Genomic DNA, 16,805 nt, shown 5'->3' on the forward strand with positions numbered 1-16,805 from the left:
TAGGAACAATGTAAATGTACTACAGGAGGATGTGGAACAACCATACATCAAAGAAAAAGAATTGATCCTCACAAATAATGTATGACTCAAGGTAGAAAAGTCATCAGCCCCTCGACTCAGACTGAATAAGTTAGAGGGAAGGTGGAGAGGAGATTTGATAGAGGTATTCAAGATCATGAGGTGTCTGGAGCAAGAAGGCACAGATTTAAGATAACTGGCAAGAGCAGCAATGGAGACATGAGGAGAAAACTTTTTCACACAGTTAGTGGTTAAGATTTAGAATGCACTGCCTGAGAATCTGATGGTGACAGGTTCAATCAAGGCACTCAAGAGGGAACTGGATTATTTCCTTTAAAGTAAGAATATACAAGGTTATGGAGAGAAGGCTGGGGAATGGTACACTGCTCAGTTGGACAGCCGGTGCAGACATGACAAGCCGAATGGCCTCCTTCTGTGCTGTAACAATTGTGAATTGAGATTGAGGAATTGAAATGGCCCTGATGGTAAGTTTTCAATTCTCCTTTGATATGCAAATTTTGCCAGAATTACTGGAAGAGGCAGCTAACACTGCACCTGTTATCAAAATGGTAGATGAGAATAACTTAGCTAACTATAGACCAATTAACTTCATGTCACCTGTGGACAAATTGTTAGAATACACACCTCACAATCAAATTATTACTTGGAAGTACAAGGGATATTCAAGGAAATGCAGTATAGATTTGAAGGTAAGTTGTGATTGACAAATCCAAGAGTTCTTTTTGAAGAAGTGGATAAGTAATGGCAATACAATAGGCGCTCAGCATATGCATTCTCAGAAGGATTTGGATAATTTTTATCATAACAGACTTGTTACAAAAATTCATATAGTATATGAGGAAACATAGCAGCATGTTGCCTGGCAGAACAAACAAAAAGTTAGGGTTAGTGGGGTTTGCTTAAATGGGAAAGGGTTGGAGCTGTTGGTCAGTGCTAAGCCAACCTCTGTTCTCACCATATAGAGGGAATAGAAAGTACAAAACCACAGGCAAATATATAGGTGTGGGAGCCAGATTTATTTATTCTTTTTATTTAATCTTTCATGGGATGTGGGCATTGCTGCCAAGGCCAACATTCTGCCCATCCCTAATTACCCTTGAACCACGTGGCTTGCTCAGCTATTTCAGAGGGCAGTTAAGAGTCAACCACATTGCTGTGGCTCTGATGTCACACTTAGCTCAGACCAGGTAAGGATGTCAGATTTCCATCCCTAAAGGATATTAGTGAATTAGATGGGCTTTTACAACAATCACTGACAGTTTCCTGGTCACAATTACTGAGACTAGCACGACATTCCAATTCCAATTCCAATTCAAATTCAAATTCCACCAGCTGCCATTGTGGTTTTTGAACCCATGCCTCCAGAGCATGAGCTTGGGCCTCTGGATTACTAGTTCAGTGGCATTTCAGCTATGTCATCGTCTCTCCAATAGGTTAATGAGATGAGCAGACACATTGTTGTGTCTTACGGTTTAATGTGGGGAAGTGTGTTTGTGAGATGATGCAAACAGAATTAAAACAAGAAGTGGGAGTACAACAGAGAAACACTGAAGGGTGTGGATGCTAACAGAGACAAGAAGGGGATCAAACACAATTCTTTGAAAATAGAAATGCAGATAAAGCCACAAAAGGAGCCAATAACATTTGATTTTACGAAGGGATATAGGACACAAAAGCAAAGAAATAATCATGAATTTGTAAAAGGAAATGGCTAAATCATAATTCAAATGCTGTGTGCAACTTTGGTGCCACATTTTAAGAGAATACGGAAACCAAAGAAACAACTGAATGACTCATGCATTGAGCAACTACAGTAAGGAAGCCCAGAAAGCAAGCCATGTTGGGGTTGTTGCAAGCTTCCAGGGAAGGGGTGGGGGGCAGGGGGTCCCTCGTTCAAAGGCACTCTGTCTGATCAAGGGACCAGGAATCTTGATCAGAGAGGAGGGGCACAGAGAGCTGCCCGCTGTGTTTTTTGCTGACCCCATCTCCCCACCCCACCCCCTGCTATCGTTCACCTGTGGTCTGGGTCCCTTAACATTCCTGGACCTCAGGTGGGTGTATTATTGAGAGCAGCTACCATCTTGCTGGTGGCACTACGGAGCAAAGAGATGCTGGCCTCCGATTGGCTAGCAGCTCTCAGTGGGCAGGACCTCTGCTCCAGGGGTCCTTGATCCCAGGGAAGGTTTGCTGCTGCCACCCAAAGCAGTGGGTCATCCCATAAAGAGGTAATGTAGGGCTCATGCTGGCTCTCCAGCTGGCAAGCAAAGCATCTGTCACCTACATTAAATTCTGCCCTATGTTTTGAGTTATGAGGAGAGATGACAATTACTGATGCAGAGAAGACTCAAAGAAAGCTTAGTAAAAGGTTTATGGGCTGAATAAAAAAAGATTATTTCCTATGACTGGGGAAATCAGGAACATGGGCTGGGGGTCATCAGTTTAAAATTATCACCAAGAAAACTAGGAGAATGTTGGAGAAAGGAATTCTAGAGACCACTACATTTTCCAATGGTGCAGGTAGGTAAATATTTGAAATAAAGCTAAAGGAAAAGAAGATAGTGAATTAAGTTTTGAGTTAATTTAGCAAAAAGTTGGCACAGGCCTGATGGCTCAAGTGACTTCCTTCTGTGCTGTAAATTACAGTTCTACATCTGCTGGGGTCCTCACTTTGTGTTAGGAACACTAGCATATTCTTTTGGGCATGTTAAACACATGCATCTGCTCTAGTAATTAACTTTTATTGAAAATTTAAGATCACCTCTCTCAAAAAAACAATTTATTCTAAAATACTATTGTTTCATCACAAAAAGAAAACATTGTGACCATTTTAAGCTTAAAATAATTGAAAACAGCAGGTGGAATGGTTGCGAGCCATTAAACCAGGAACACCCAAGAAAGAGGTCCATTTCCTTACAGTGGGGTGAATCGATGGTCATTGTGGCTTTCAGCATGCCTGCTTCCTAGCAATCTTCTAGTCTGTACTATCCACCTTTGAAAATCTCTTCATGAGCATTTTATAAAGCTATTAGCAATTGTTTTTGACATTTTCACAACCGTTTACGGGGTCTGGTACTGTACATTTATAAACAAATTTTCTCAAGACCTCCTATTCATTTTAGCATTTGATTTTCACCAGTAATCATTCAAGCCAATTGACTTATTTGCTGATGGTTCCAGCCAAAACATTCTTGAGATTGTAATGCCTACGTGCTTACAATCACCAGTCCCATGTACCATGAATCCCTCCACGAGGCAATGCAAATAGTCTTTTACTTGAAACATTTTTCATTTCCCTTGCACATCTATTCAACAGTCACAACTTTTACCTTCATTAGTCCATCATTTATGATTAGTCTTATTCATGTATTGATATTCATAGTCTCGTTATTCGTTGACCACATCTAGAACTCGCACATTCCTTGATTCCCTCATTATGCCTAAACTGTTTCCTTCCCGGTCAACATCTTAATTCTTCATGAAGCCGAATTTGTTGAAGATGTTAAAACTGCTCCCATTATCTGGGAAGGTTCTTCAAGTAACGCTCTTGTATTTCTGCACTCAACGCCGGCAAGACATAGTCTACAACCCCTGCAACAAACTACTCCCTTGCCACTGATCATCTCATTCTCTGTGAGGTCACACCAAGACTGAACGAGAGCACTTCTAAGCATGGCACTTCTATTACCAAAACAACCTTTTTTTCTCCTCTGGAAAATGCCCATCTCCACTTCTACTATACTATATCCTATACAGGACAAGCCATCCATCTGTTGGAAACATACCCACATACCCAGTCAAACAGATCACATAATAGACAATTTATCCAGAGCAAATAGTTACCAATAACAATCATGAGACCTGCCTGTAATCTTAGTATAAGAACTCTACATTTGGGAATAACTACTATGAAATCATTTCATGGAGTTATTAGACACAGGAATGGAATGAATAAGTGTCAGTGCTGTCAGAGTTTGCATTGTTGCAAACTTCATTTCTCAAGATCAAAGCAAGCATGTGATTTAAAACATAGATTATACTGGATTCTGCACCACTGAAATCTGTTAGTTTTTGAGATGTGTTTGAATTCTCCATTAAAAGGGGCTGTTTTTACACCTTCAAATGGTAAATAAACAAAATTATATTCCGTTTCAATCAAAAATACAAATAAAGGTTCTGACAACCGACAACTTTATGAACAAAAACAACGAAACAAAGTACAATACAGCAACTTTTTGGAAAATGTCCTCAAAAGGGTTTCCTATAAGGACAGATTCAAGCATTTCTTGATGTGTGTGCTACAACTAATATATTTTATGCATATGCTGCTGAGGCACTGTTGGAGAATGCCTAGCATTGATATTGGCTGAGATTACAATTAATATTTTGCTGTCACTGTTGTCATTGATGTGAAAGGCAATTTAGCATTCTCCCTGCTGACCATTACACATCTGAAAAAGAATTGGACTTAAGAGATTGCTGCCAACAAAGTGAGTTGCAATTGAACTGAAATACAGAAGTACAAGAGCTTCACTTATCAAAGTCACAAGGTCACAAAGGCAATAGCTTGCAGATAAAAGCAAACACAACAAAACTTGATTTACACACAAATCCCTTTGCATCCCAGGGGAATCTGATTTAGAACCACAAAATAATTAACAATCCAGACCATGTTTGCATGCAGGACTTGTATCATTATATAAAGCTTAAACTAATTTAAAAGTGAAAACCATTGCACTTTTATTAGAAAGATGCATTATCTATGAATGATAAATTGTGGAATTGCCAATGTAACTTGGGCTGGTAACCAAACTCAACAGATAATTTCAGTAAGTATTTTACCAACAATCTGGTCCTTTCTGAAACCATGCAGCATAAGCCATGGTAAGTTTCCCACCAGCAAGCAAAGGGTTTCAAACAAAACACCATTGGCAGGGTTAGTTGCAAGAATGGCAGCACTCACAGAGGACGAGCAGGGTTGGGCCACTTTGGGAGCGTGTGGTGGAGAATCAGTCATCTTCGTGAGGACTGGCATTTCGTCATCTGACACAGAGTTGGCAGGCTTGTCCTTGGCAGTGGTGGCCTGCTTGCTGGGCTCAGCAGGCTGAAGCTTTACAGGCACAGAGACAGGCATGATGATGGGCATGAGGTGATCCACCTCTTTAGGCTGCTTCTCTCCTTCATCCTGTACAGACAACCAAAGGCTTTCAGCCTCAGTTACAGAGGGGTCCTAGCAAAGCAACACACCTGAGATAGATCAGATAGGATCTAACAGATTAATAAAGTAATATACCCTCAGTTTCTAAATGCAGTTGTACATTGTGAATTAAAAATAAATTGCAAGATGCTGCCATACAAATGTACATCAAAGTCTTTGCATGATTGGCTTAGCTTCTGCAGTGGTCACTTGATTTCTATTTTCAATGTGGATTTTTCTTTTACTGGAGTCCAATGTGCACTGATGAGTAACATTAACTTTTGGGCAAGTCCATGCTTTAATTAAAAACATGCAAGAAATTAAATAAATTGTACTCCCAAAACACAGGATAGCACAATGAAATTATCTAAATATGTCAACCAAACACAAGATGGTTGCTCCAATAACACTGCACCACATTACTGTGCTACAGGGAATTCTGAAAATCTGATGTATTGAAACTTCCTCCCCACTTATACTGGCTTTTCAGCTTCCATTCCAGTTCATCGTGGCACTCTTTGGGGGAGTCCCTCCCCTCCTGCCCCAGGTAACGTTGTCACTCTTAACAATCTTAACCGGAAAGATTCTGGCCGGTCCTCCTCACCATTTATTTTGTTTCAATCTCCAGTTCACTGCCTTTCCCATCCCACTGGACTATCCTCAACATGACTCCTACCCATGACCTGTTGCTAATGGAAGGGACCTTGCCCACTACTTATCACAGATGGGAATTCCTTGCGAATTCCCATCTACAGCACGCAGCAGCCAGAATTACTTCTTTTTACATGAGGGCCATTGGAGGAGTGGCAAGGCACCAAGGACAGGGAAGTTTAATTCCGCTGGGTTTTAATGAGCAAATGTAAACATGCTAACTAAGTTCCCAAAACATAATCATCATGGAGTGCTGATAATTGGCATGCATGAGATAATTATATCACTGCCACAACTGCCTAAAAAATTGAGGCTTACAGCACACTGAAACAATGTGCAAACTGAACTGTAAGGACTGCATTGTGCTTCAAATTGCCAGAAAGGCATTACTTCTGTATTCTGTAAACATACGGCAGAGAATATTTAATGAAAACAATTCAATTGGGTTAATGGAAATTAATGAGGTACTCACAAATAATGAATACAGCTAATAATAAAATAATAAAGTCCAGGATTCCACTCCAGTTGAGCAGTCCCGATTCCATTTACTGTAGAAGTGGGCCAACACATGAAACTGTTAAATATCAGAATTACTTCGCAATCTCTCAGAGGGGTCACAGAAGACACAAGTTCTCAGGACATAGGTTATACTACCAAGGTCGTATTTTTGCCATGGGAACAAGGAATGTGTAAGTCAGAAGCCATTTGGCTCATCGTATCCACGGCAGCTTCCTGCAAGGGCAATTTAGTTGGTCCCACTACCTGCCGTTTTCTGTTGACCTCGCAACTTTTTTTCCCTTAAGGTGCTTAACCAATTACCTTTTGAAAGCCACAATTGGGTAATGCCACCGCCACCCTCAGGTATTGCCTTATTACTGCTTGCTGCATAAAAAAGTTTTCATGTTGCTTTTGCCAATCACTTTAAATTTGTGTCCTCTGGCTGTCAACCCTTCTGCCAATGGGAAGTGTTTGTGTCTATCTGCACTGAGAGATCCCTCATGATTTTGAACACTTCTACCAAATCTCTACACCTTCTCCATCCACATGACTGAAGTCCTCCATTGCTGTAACCATTGTGAAATATTTTGTGCACCCTCTCTATAAAGCCCTCACATCGTGCCTGAAGTGTGGTGCCCAGATTTAGACAATATGCCAGTTGAGGCCGAACCAGCGTTATCAAGGTTTATGATAACTTCCTTGCTTTTGGACTTTATACCTCTTATATATAAAGGTCTGGATCTTAACCACTTTCTCAACCTGCCCTGCTACTTTCCATGATTTATGCACATATAACTCCAGGTTGCCCTGTTTTTGCTCAGCACTAGAATTGTATCCTTTTATATTGCCTCTCATTTTTCCTACCAAAAAGTATAATTTCACAGTTCTCTCCATTAAATTTCACATGTGACCTGTTCGCCCATTCCACCAGCCTGTTTATGTCTTCTTGAATTCTTCTTCCCATTTCACTTACTTCCAAGCTTTTTGTTATCTGTAAGTTTTTAAATTATGCCAGTACAGTCAAGTCAAAATCATTCATGTATATTAAGAAAAGCAGTGGTCCTAGTACTGACCACTGGGTATATCATCCCCAATCTGGAAAACAAAGGTTTACTACTACTGTTTTCTATCACTCAGCCAGTTTTGTATCCATGCCACCACTGTACCTTTTATTCCTTGGATTTCAACTCTGCTGGCAAGCCTATTATGTGGCAATGTGTCAAACATCTTTGAGAGATCCATATACACCACATCATCCCTCCCTATTATATAAAAAAAATCAACTTGCTGATCTGTAGTTTCCCCAAGTGGGATCGGTGGTGGTGAAACTAGCTTCTGCTTTTTGCTCAGTCCTAAAAACAGAAAGGTCCTCTCATACTCCTGAGAATGCAAAAAAAACCTGCACAAAATGTAGGGATTTAAAATAGGTCTTACAATACCAACTTGTAATTTCTCAAAATAACTGTTTAACTAGCCTATATTTGGATTGTCAAATTTGCAAGCAAGCATGTGCTATCCTAAATGCAGGAGATCAAAATCACTGGGGTTATCCAAAACAAAAACAGAAATACCTGGAAAAACTCCGCCGATGCTGCCAGACCTGCTGAGTTTTTCCAGGTGTTTCTGTTTTTGTTTTGGATTTCCAGCATCCGCAGTTTTTTGTTTTTATCACTGGGGTTATCAGCTGGCCAACATTGAAATAGCTGCAAATGGTGACTAGAATGGAGATGATTGATGTGGGAATTACCCCACCAACTACACCTCAGACCTCACTACTGAAAGAGACCAGGATGGATCTTATGCACATAACTGATGTTATAAAACTCTTGTCCATGTACTGCATTTTGTTGGCGAAATAATTCTGCTTTCATTAGGAGACTTGGCTATAGCTTTGGTCACAAGTTGCATTTGTTGCATTTCATGAAGCTTATTGACTGTATAAATTGTAACTACTAACTGTTCTAGGTCCTGCAGCAAGTTCTGCATCTTCACTGGCCCAGACATGAGTCAAAATTCACTCTGCATTTTAATACAATGTTATGCTGAAGTGCAGCATTTGCTTAATGGGGATCCAGTGCAAAGGTCTGGTTTGGACTCCCCAAACATTTTACTAGAGAATAATACTAGATACTGCCTACTTAATCTTGTGCCAAATCCATGCATATGCAATCGTCAAAAGGCATGATTGCACCAAGTAATATAAAAATGTGACAAAATGATCATTGCATAAGTGTCTTTCATCCGATCCACTCAGAACTTAAGAGGTTGCATGGTTTCAAGGCTTTACAATGCATCCAAATATTACTGTACTTTCAACCAAATAACATTAGACAGAGGTGGTCTGTGGTCAGTTACAAAATTGATAGTGCTCAGACCTACCGATTTTAACTAAATCTCCAGTTGAAGATTGGTGATATGGTAGACAATTTACTGAATTAAAGGAAAATTGTTTAATTTAAAAAAAAACTTACCTTGATAACTACTTATAATTCTCAGTAAATAATAACAATAACATTTTCTTTTATTCGTTCACAGGATGTGGGCTTCGCTGGCTGGGCCAGCATTTATTGCCTATCCCTAACTGCCCTTAAGAACGTGGTGGTGAGCCACCTTCTTGAAAAACTGCAATATGTGTGGTGTAGGTACACCCATAGTGCTACTAAGGAAGGAAGTTCCAGTATTTTGACCTAGCAACAGTGAAAGAAAGGCAATACAGTTCCAAGTCAGGATGGTATGTGGTTTGATGGGAAACTTGCAGGTAGTTGTGTTCCCATGGATCTGCTGCCCTTCTAGGTGGTAGAGGTTGTGGGTTTGGAAGGTGCTGTCTAAGCAGCCTTGTTGAGTTGCTGCAGTGCATCTTGTAGATCATACACTCTGCTGCCACTTTGCATCAATAGTGGAGGGAGTGAATGTTTGTGAATGGGGTGCGAATCAAGCAGGCTGCTTTGTCCTAGATGGTGCCAAGCTTCTTGAGTGTTGTTGGAGCCTCACTCATCCAGGCAAGTGGAGACTATTCCATCACACTCCTGACTTGTGCCTTGTGGACGATGGACAGGCTTTGGGAGTCAGAGCAAAGTTACTCTCCATAGAATTCCCTGCCTCTGTCTTACTCTTTTAGCCACAATATTTATATGGCCCAGTTCAGTTTCTAGTCAGTGATAACTCCTAGATGTTGCTGATAATATTCCCTACTTTAATCTTGAAGCTCTTTTGCTGAATACTGCAAATTAAGTGATAATGTGCTCAGTCTATATCGTTAATTTTGTGTGCTGAAAACTGACTTTAATCATGCAGGAAGTAGTTTTCACCTCCAGTCAGTTGAATTTTCAATTGGGTCATTTAGGGAATTTTTTCCTCTCTCTCACACTATTCTCTTTCTCCTATTTCAATCACTTTATTGAAAACCCTCACATTCAGAGGAAGTTAACAGCTGTGTTCCAAGTTTATTGTACCACCAGGCAGTTCCATAAGGGCAGAATTTCTCTGTTTCTGGTGTGGGGGCTTGTGGCCATGCCTCTGTCTCTGGCAACTAGTCACCCAAAATTTGTCAGCTTTTGCTTAAAAATAACATAGGTGAGAAGATCATAGGTTCAGTCTTTGTTCCAGTGCGAGTTAGCAAGTTTTGGCCAAACTCTGACTGGCACAACAACTGACTTGCATTTTTGGGCTACATAACTTAATTATTTAAATAACCACGTTTCCTTGTCCTGGTTACGATCTAGTGACCTCTGCAGACCATTTAGTTATGTGGATTTCTAGCGAAGCGAGGATCTGGTTCAGCCATGATAATCCCCACTGCAGATTAATTAGAATAACTGAAGGCAAATCTAAATAAGTTATGAGAAAAAAACTTCCATTCCACTTTTGCTGGTCCTATATTCCGAATAATTTGTTTAAATTCATGAAATTGTATCGAAAATACAGCAGAGCAAGCAGCAAACTTGCACATGTAAGCACCAGAAGTATCTGGATATATTTCCAATATACATAGAAATGTTAATACACGCGCTTACTGACCTGTTTGGGAGATGTCCTTTGACCACCGTGAGACCTCATGTGGCCATTAAGGGCAGGTAGGCTCTTGAATTCTTTGTGGCACATTGTACACGTCAGCCTGTTCTTGATATCTGCCCTTTCCTGGAATGGAAGCCTACTTTGGCCACTGTTTGGAGACACATCATCCATTAACAACTTTTTATTTAGCAACTTATGGCCAGATAAAGAAATACCGGTACTAAGTGCCGGGCATGTCTGATTTCTTGTGTTTATTAAAATTTAATTCTAATTTGGAACAAGATATGGTTTGCCATTTTGGTGCTGGTTAATTTCATGACCAAAGACGATAATTTGTTACATATTCAAACAGTATACATTTGAACAGTTCAATTTTATGGCCCTTGCTGATTCGTGATTAGTTACTCGCATCAGTAACTCTTCTCTGCAAAGGCAGTACACAACACTCTGGGTTTTATTTATGCCTGCGTAGCTAATGAAAGGCTGTGTAAAAGAAAATAATTGCAAGGTGTATGTAAGCCCAGAAAACTTTCCATCAAACTATTGGTGTCACACCTTACAGGCAAATTTATTGTAATAGAATGACTCAAATTTCACATTTGTAAAACATCCCTTAGATAGGAATGAAGCTGGAAAACCTACCAATCATATGAAGTCAACAAACCAAATCTGTAGAATGGGGATGGGGGGGGGGTGCTTGTGGAGGTGGGCGATTGTGATGAAGGGTAGAAAATCTTAGTGGGAGAGTGCTATGAACATCAAATTTTGAGAGAGAAGTTCTGGGAGGGAAGTATTTAGAGGCGTGCATTTCCTCTTTATATTTAAGATTTCCAAAGTCAATCAAATCATATTGCTCAAGATGGCAAACCTAACATTCTGTGAGAGGTTCTTACACAGTGATGTCTCACTACAGGAAATTGTGAGAATGGAGAGTACCAGGCTAGTTTGGTCCAGCATTTTAATTTCATAAGATTCACTGTAATTTTTTGTGGAATGCATATCTGTAGCAGTACCATTGTAGTACCCGTCGACAAATACAGCAAACATGAAGCTTGTGACAATTTAAAACTCATAACAATCATCTTGACAATTTAAAGCTCATATAACAATCATCTTGGCAAATAAAAGAACATAACGACAGCGTGGTAGTGAAAATGCCATTGTATCCTTGTGGGTGGAGCGACGGTGGGGGGGAGAGAGAAATAATTTTCTCAGTTCCTCTCTCTGAACCACTTCGAGGAAAGACTGAACCCTGGCTCAGAGTTCAATCATATGCAGAAAAGTTAATGATAAACCAAAAGCTCTGTTACAGAGCTCATTTTATTTTGGACAGACTATCAGCTGATATTATCACTGCATTCTCAGCAGCAAGATAAGGATAAACCTGAGAGCTCTGCTTACCAAGATAGAAGGAAGCCAAATACTAACTGGCAGTCTGAAGAGGATCGCTCATCACTGAAAAGGTTTTCCAATGATTGTAAGTCAAGTCAGAGAAATATCAGATTCTTAAGTCAGTCATGGAGAATCTTCTCCATCAAATCATTTGACTTGAACAGAATCACATCGTATGGCATGATTTGAACTCACTTCATTATAACAATTAATGGATTTTCGTAGGCTGTATCCATTATTGCATTAGTCACTTAGTAGTACAGAACTCAAGTATTGCTAAATAAGGGGGCATGCTGTCGAAGCTTTTCATTGCGCACTCATCAGGGAAGATTCGCAAGATACCAAACCTGATGGGAACAACAATTTATACTGAATGAGAAGGGGATGCTAATTAGTGCTTCTCATTCACCATAAATTGTTGTTCCCATTAGATTTGGTATCTTGCGAACCTGTACTGATGGGTACAAGACAAAAAGCTTCGACAACATGTCCCTTTCTTCAGCAATAATCATCACAGTGTTATATGAACTATAGCCCTCAAAGGATGCTTGAGCAGTGCAGCAGATGAGATGCTGCTTGAGCCTGTAATTTTTGAACTGAAATTGCCTTTCAAATGTCTACAATGAGCCATTACTGGTGTAGTGCCTTACACATCTCCAAAATTCTGGTCACTTACTGCACTTGTTTGCTTCACCTGCAGTCATCGACAGCTTAATCTTAAGTTGAGATAGACACCTGAACATAATTGGTAACCTAATACTTCTGCCCCTTCTGATGAATGAGAGACTACAAACCAGCTAGACTTAAAAACAAAACTTATATTTCAATCCTTTGAAAGCTCATCTAATGCTAGACAATGAAGTATCAGAAGCCATGGTAAAAAACGCAACACATTTTCCTGTTGTGAAGATGACGGCCTTTGGGAATATGAAAATGGACAGAGAATGGAGTTAAAAAAAAACTTGCATCCCAAATTACAACGAGCTCAAGTGCTATTTTATTACGCACCAAATTAGCATACTAAATTGACAAGTGTTTGATTATCTAATTAAATATATTAAAATTGAATCAGGTAGCATATAAGGCACAAATAGCAAACCAGAGCTCAAGGGTACAACAGGCAAGTTTATCTAACGTAACTGCAGGACCTGCAAAATCCTTTTACAGTGAACCAATTTCCTAATCCTATAATAATTAACTACAGATCTATTGCACCTATAAAAATCACAGCATGATGAGTTCAGAAATTAAAACCAAAGCCACCAATGTAGTAAGAGGCCACAGAAGAATACAACTAAATCTGGAACAAGGCAGTGTTGAGAAATGTTCTGGTTTTTGAGGGACAAAGATTCTTCATTTTCTGTACAAGAATAGATTTCACAAATCAAAATTTAATGAAACTAAAGAAGTGAAAAAACAAACCATAGAAATGAGCAAGAATGCCTCAGTTTTTAAGATACAGAGGCTTTCCCCTTTTTTCGCTTCCTTATACGCAAAGAGGTTTTCGATTTTGTTTCTAATTTGGCATATTTGTCTGACACCACTTAACTTGCTAAGTTTGAATGACTGGTGGAACGTCAAATATGACCAAGTTCCAGAATTCCAACGCATTTCAAAAATTAGGAAGTTCTCCTGTTGCTTTAACAATATGACTCGTTAAATATCTACATACTGGGATAAAATAGATCAGTACCTGAGTTCAACTGTTGGTTCCCCTGGTTTGATGTCAGTCAGAGAAATCTGGAAGAGAAATAGACAACATATCTTTCCAATACTCTGCTTCAGTATATTAATTCCAAACTATCTAACATCCTCAGCTTTGGACAAGTAATTGAGCACTATGCGAAATATGCAGGCCCGAATGTTCCGAGGACAGCAATCACTGTCAGATTGCGGCTCTGCTCTGCATTTCTGGCTGGGTCTTCTGATTCCAGATTCCTCAAAAATGCAAAGCAGTCTTCCAACAAGTGGCTTCCTCACAGTGGTGGATTATTAGGGGCAAGTGGGTGGGGAGGGATGTCAAGTTGGGAGGAAGAAAGAGATTCTGTGGCATCAGTTAAACCATTACCCAGGATTTAGACTTATGACTTTTCTGTCTGAGATTTCTTGGGTAACTATCCAGGTCTGTCAGAACTGTTTCAAGTCTCTGGTTCGGAGACTTGGTCGGAGGGTCCTAGGGAGCAGCAGAACTGCCCATTGAAAATTCTAACATCTCGGGTTCTAACAACACCATGGAATCAGCGTGTTGGGATTTCCTGAAGTGCATTTAGGGGGTATGCTTGGTCTCCAACTATCTGGAGACCAGAAGATCTGGGCCATTATATTACGAAAAAGGGAACAAATGTAGCTCCCGACGATCCCATAAGCAATTTTCTGTAGGTGGTAGATCTTCTTCATTTCATAATTTGCTCATGTTCTGTCTGGGTACCTTCCCAGCTTTAGAAAGAACAAAAAGGATGTAGTTGAGGAGTGCCCATTTCCAGTCTAACTCTGCTCTCTTGGATGTTATTACAATCCTGTTGTTTCAAAATAAAAATCTCAACAATTTAATAGGCCATTGCTTGGTATAAAAATGACATACAGGTGAGGGAGATGCAAGGTTCAATCCTCAGGGCTAGTTTATCTCAACTTGGGGTGGCAGGTGGGATATGACAAATAGTTTCAGAACTCCTCAAACAGTGGAAAAAAAGCAATCAGCAAGGATTTTCACTCCCAATTTTGATCCAGTGGTCCTATCAGAAAACATGTGTCTGTGCATTTTATCCAAGATTGGCAGGATGGAATGGCTTCATATAACATCCCTTTCAGTCAAAAACATTGGATATTGTTCTGATCTCCAAGTGAATGGTGGAATGCAGGAGGAAAACAGAAAAGGGTTTTAATACAGGTCATGTTTTTTTCAGACATGAAGCTAGATTTGAATACTCGAGATTAAAAAGATATGCCGTTTCAGGGATGAGAATACAAATAACCAGAATACCCTGGATGAGTACTAGCTGTGAAATATATTAAGAACAATAAAAAATGAATAAGATCATTCCTTTGTCCTGGGTGCTGGATGGGCAAAGAAAAAATAATAAAGTAGTTTAGAAAAACATAGAGGAGATGAAAGTGGAATGAGGGAGGTGGGCCGGACTCGAGATGGCCAACTCAAGCAATTTGTTCATTTCTCAGTGCTTTGAAAAAAGCTAATTTTAAATTTAAATTTTTTTTTTTGATAAATCACTGTTACTTCAGCCTATACTTTAGTTGATACAAGTCCAGAACATGAGCAAGGACTTGTAAAGAAAAATAAATCTATTATTTAGTAATAGAGACAACGTAGGCTTCAGTTCTGGGGTGAGTGTTCCACAGAACAAGCAAATTCTCTAGATAACTGCTGGTCAGTGTGTTAAATTATTACAAACACGATAAATGTCAAAACGCAGCATATATCATACATCACATGGGCTTTTGTTTAATAAAGGGGAAAATGGAGGAAAAGTAAGTGCATGCCTGCCAATTCAAAGTCACAATAAAGCATTTAAATAGCAACTATGAATAGTTACAACCATTTCAGAGAATGGTATTTAAGAAAAATGAAATTAATCTTTTTGGTGAAATGTTATGTTCCAGTTGTTGAATTATTGGTGCCAGGCAATATAATTTTAGATGGAAAATAATTGGAAGCCAGATACTTTAACAGAGATTCAACTGTCAAAGAGTATTAAAAATGCTTAACCCCTCAATTTGAGAGTTTGGCTCTGAATGTTCTTTCTCCAGGAACTTGAAATTCAGGAATTAATTGCCAGTAAATGCAGCTGGCCAAAAATGCTGGTGCGAACTGCTTTTCACAGCCAGCATGAATAACAAAGCCAAAAATGTCATTTTAGCTACTGGATAGATTTACCCAGAACAAATGACTGTACAACTGTTAAACCACAATCCAACCTCACGTTAAGGTGATATGAGTTGGTGCACGAGTTGCAAAGCCCCTCTTCCTCTATTTGGTTAGTATGCACCAAGTGAATGCCAAGTTCTAAATTTCAACTTGTATCTTTGTATTTAATATTAAAAAGAGAATTTGAAGATCCATTCAGCCTCTTCCTCTGGCTAGTCCTGCTTGTGTCACCTGTTTCCTAATTACAGCTGCTTCAGATAAAACATACCCTAAAGCGGTCTATACCCATAGGGTATATCGAATTTTAGTTGAGGTTATTTCAAGTATTTAGTTACTTTAAGTGTTCTGTACAATAAGGATTGCACAATCTGTCAGTCAGAAGCCTCCCTGCCCACTGCCTCCCCACCCATCCTCCCGCTGTCCCTCACAATTGTTCAAAAGCTCTCGTATAGCAACCACCCCACCCCCACCAAATTGTCACTCTGGGGCAAAGTGACAAAGTCTGAGGCATTAAAACGGAGTCACACACCAGGAAAAAGTTTGGGATAAACTGCAGTAATACAATGTTTAAGAACCTAGGTATAGAGCTTTTACAAAGAGCTGAATTTTATAATATTTATTTCAATACCAAATTGAAGCTGCTGATCTGGAAACAATGCAGTGACTCAGTTTAATGTCAGACTGTGTGCAACTCCGCAGTGAAAATTTGGGGAGGGGTGTATGAAAGCTGTTAAGTGGGTTGTAAAGTGGATAGTAAGACGGTTTGGGGGGGGGGGGGGGGGGGGGGGTGTGTGTGTGTGTGTGTGTGTGTGTGTGTGTGTGTGTGTGTGTGTGTTTGTGTGTGTGTGTGTGTGGGTGTGTGTGGGTGTGTGTGGGTGTGTGTGGGTGTGGTGTGTGTGTGTGGAACTTCAGGCAGCTTGTACAATCATTAGTCTGAAACGTAAGCAGCAGCTGAATGCTTCCAAAGGCCAGAACTAAAATTTGATGTATTGTAAAACCTACATTGTAAATTGGACTCATGCATAATTAACTCTTCATCACTCTCAATAGCTATATAAAATCTTGGAAGTTCCATTTCTGTGTGCACAGGACACTTGATACACATAACAAATTACACACAGAACCAGATTTTGTAAC

At 39.7% G+C, this 16,805-nt stretch overlaps 1 protein-coding gene across 4 annotated transcripts in view; it reads right to left on the minus strand.

Annotated features, from left to right (window-relative positions):
* LOC121293545 (transcriptional-regulating factor 1) overlaps positions 1-16,805 on the minus strand; it is an 82,027-nt gene that overhangs the window by 54,164 nt on the left and 11,058 nt on the right. For 2 of the 4 annotated variants that reach the window (XM_041216580.1, XM_041216574.1), the window contains exons 2-4: positions 13,482-13,528; positions 10,400-10,544; positions 5,000-5,266 (exon numbers count right to left, since the gene is read on the minus strand). In XM_041216580.1, coding sequence (XP_041072514.1) covers positions 5,000-5,266; positions 10,400-10,544; positions 13,482-13,528 — 459 coding nt within the window. The remainder of the gene's footprint in view (positions 1-4,999; positions 5,267-10,399; positions 10,545-13,481; positions 13,529-16,805) is intronic. The other 2 variants (XM_041216589.1, XM_041216598.1) reach the window with 2 other exon arrangements.

Source organism: Carcharodon carcharias, chromosome 2 (genome assembly GCF_017639515.1).
Source record: "Carcharodon carcharias isolate sCarCar2 chromosome 2, sCarCar2.pri, whole genome shotgun sequence".
Classification (NCBI taxonomy): Eukaryota; Metazoa; Chordata; class Chondrichthyes; order Lamniformes; family Lamnidae; genus Carcharodon; species Carcharodon carcharias.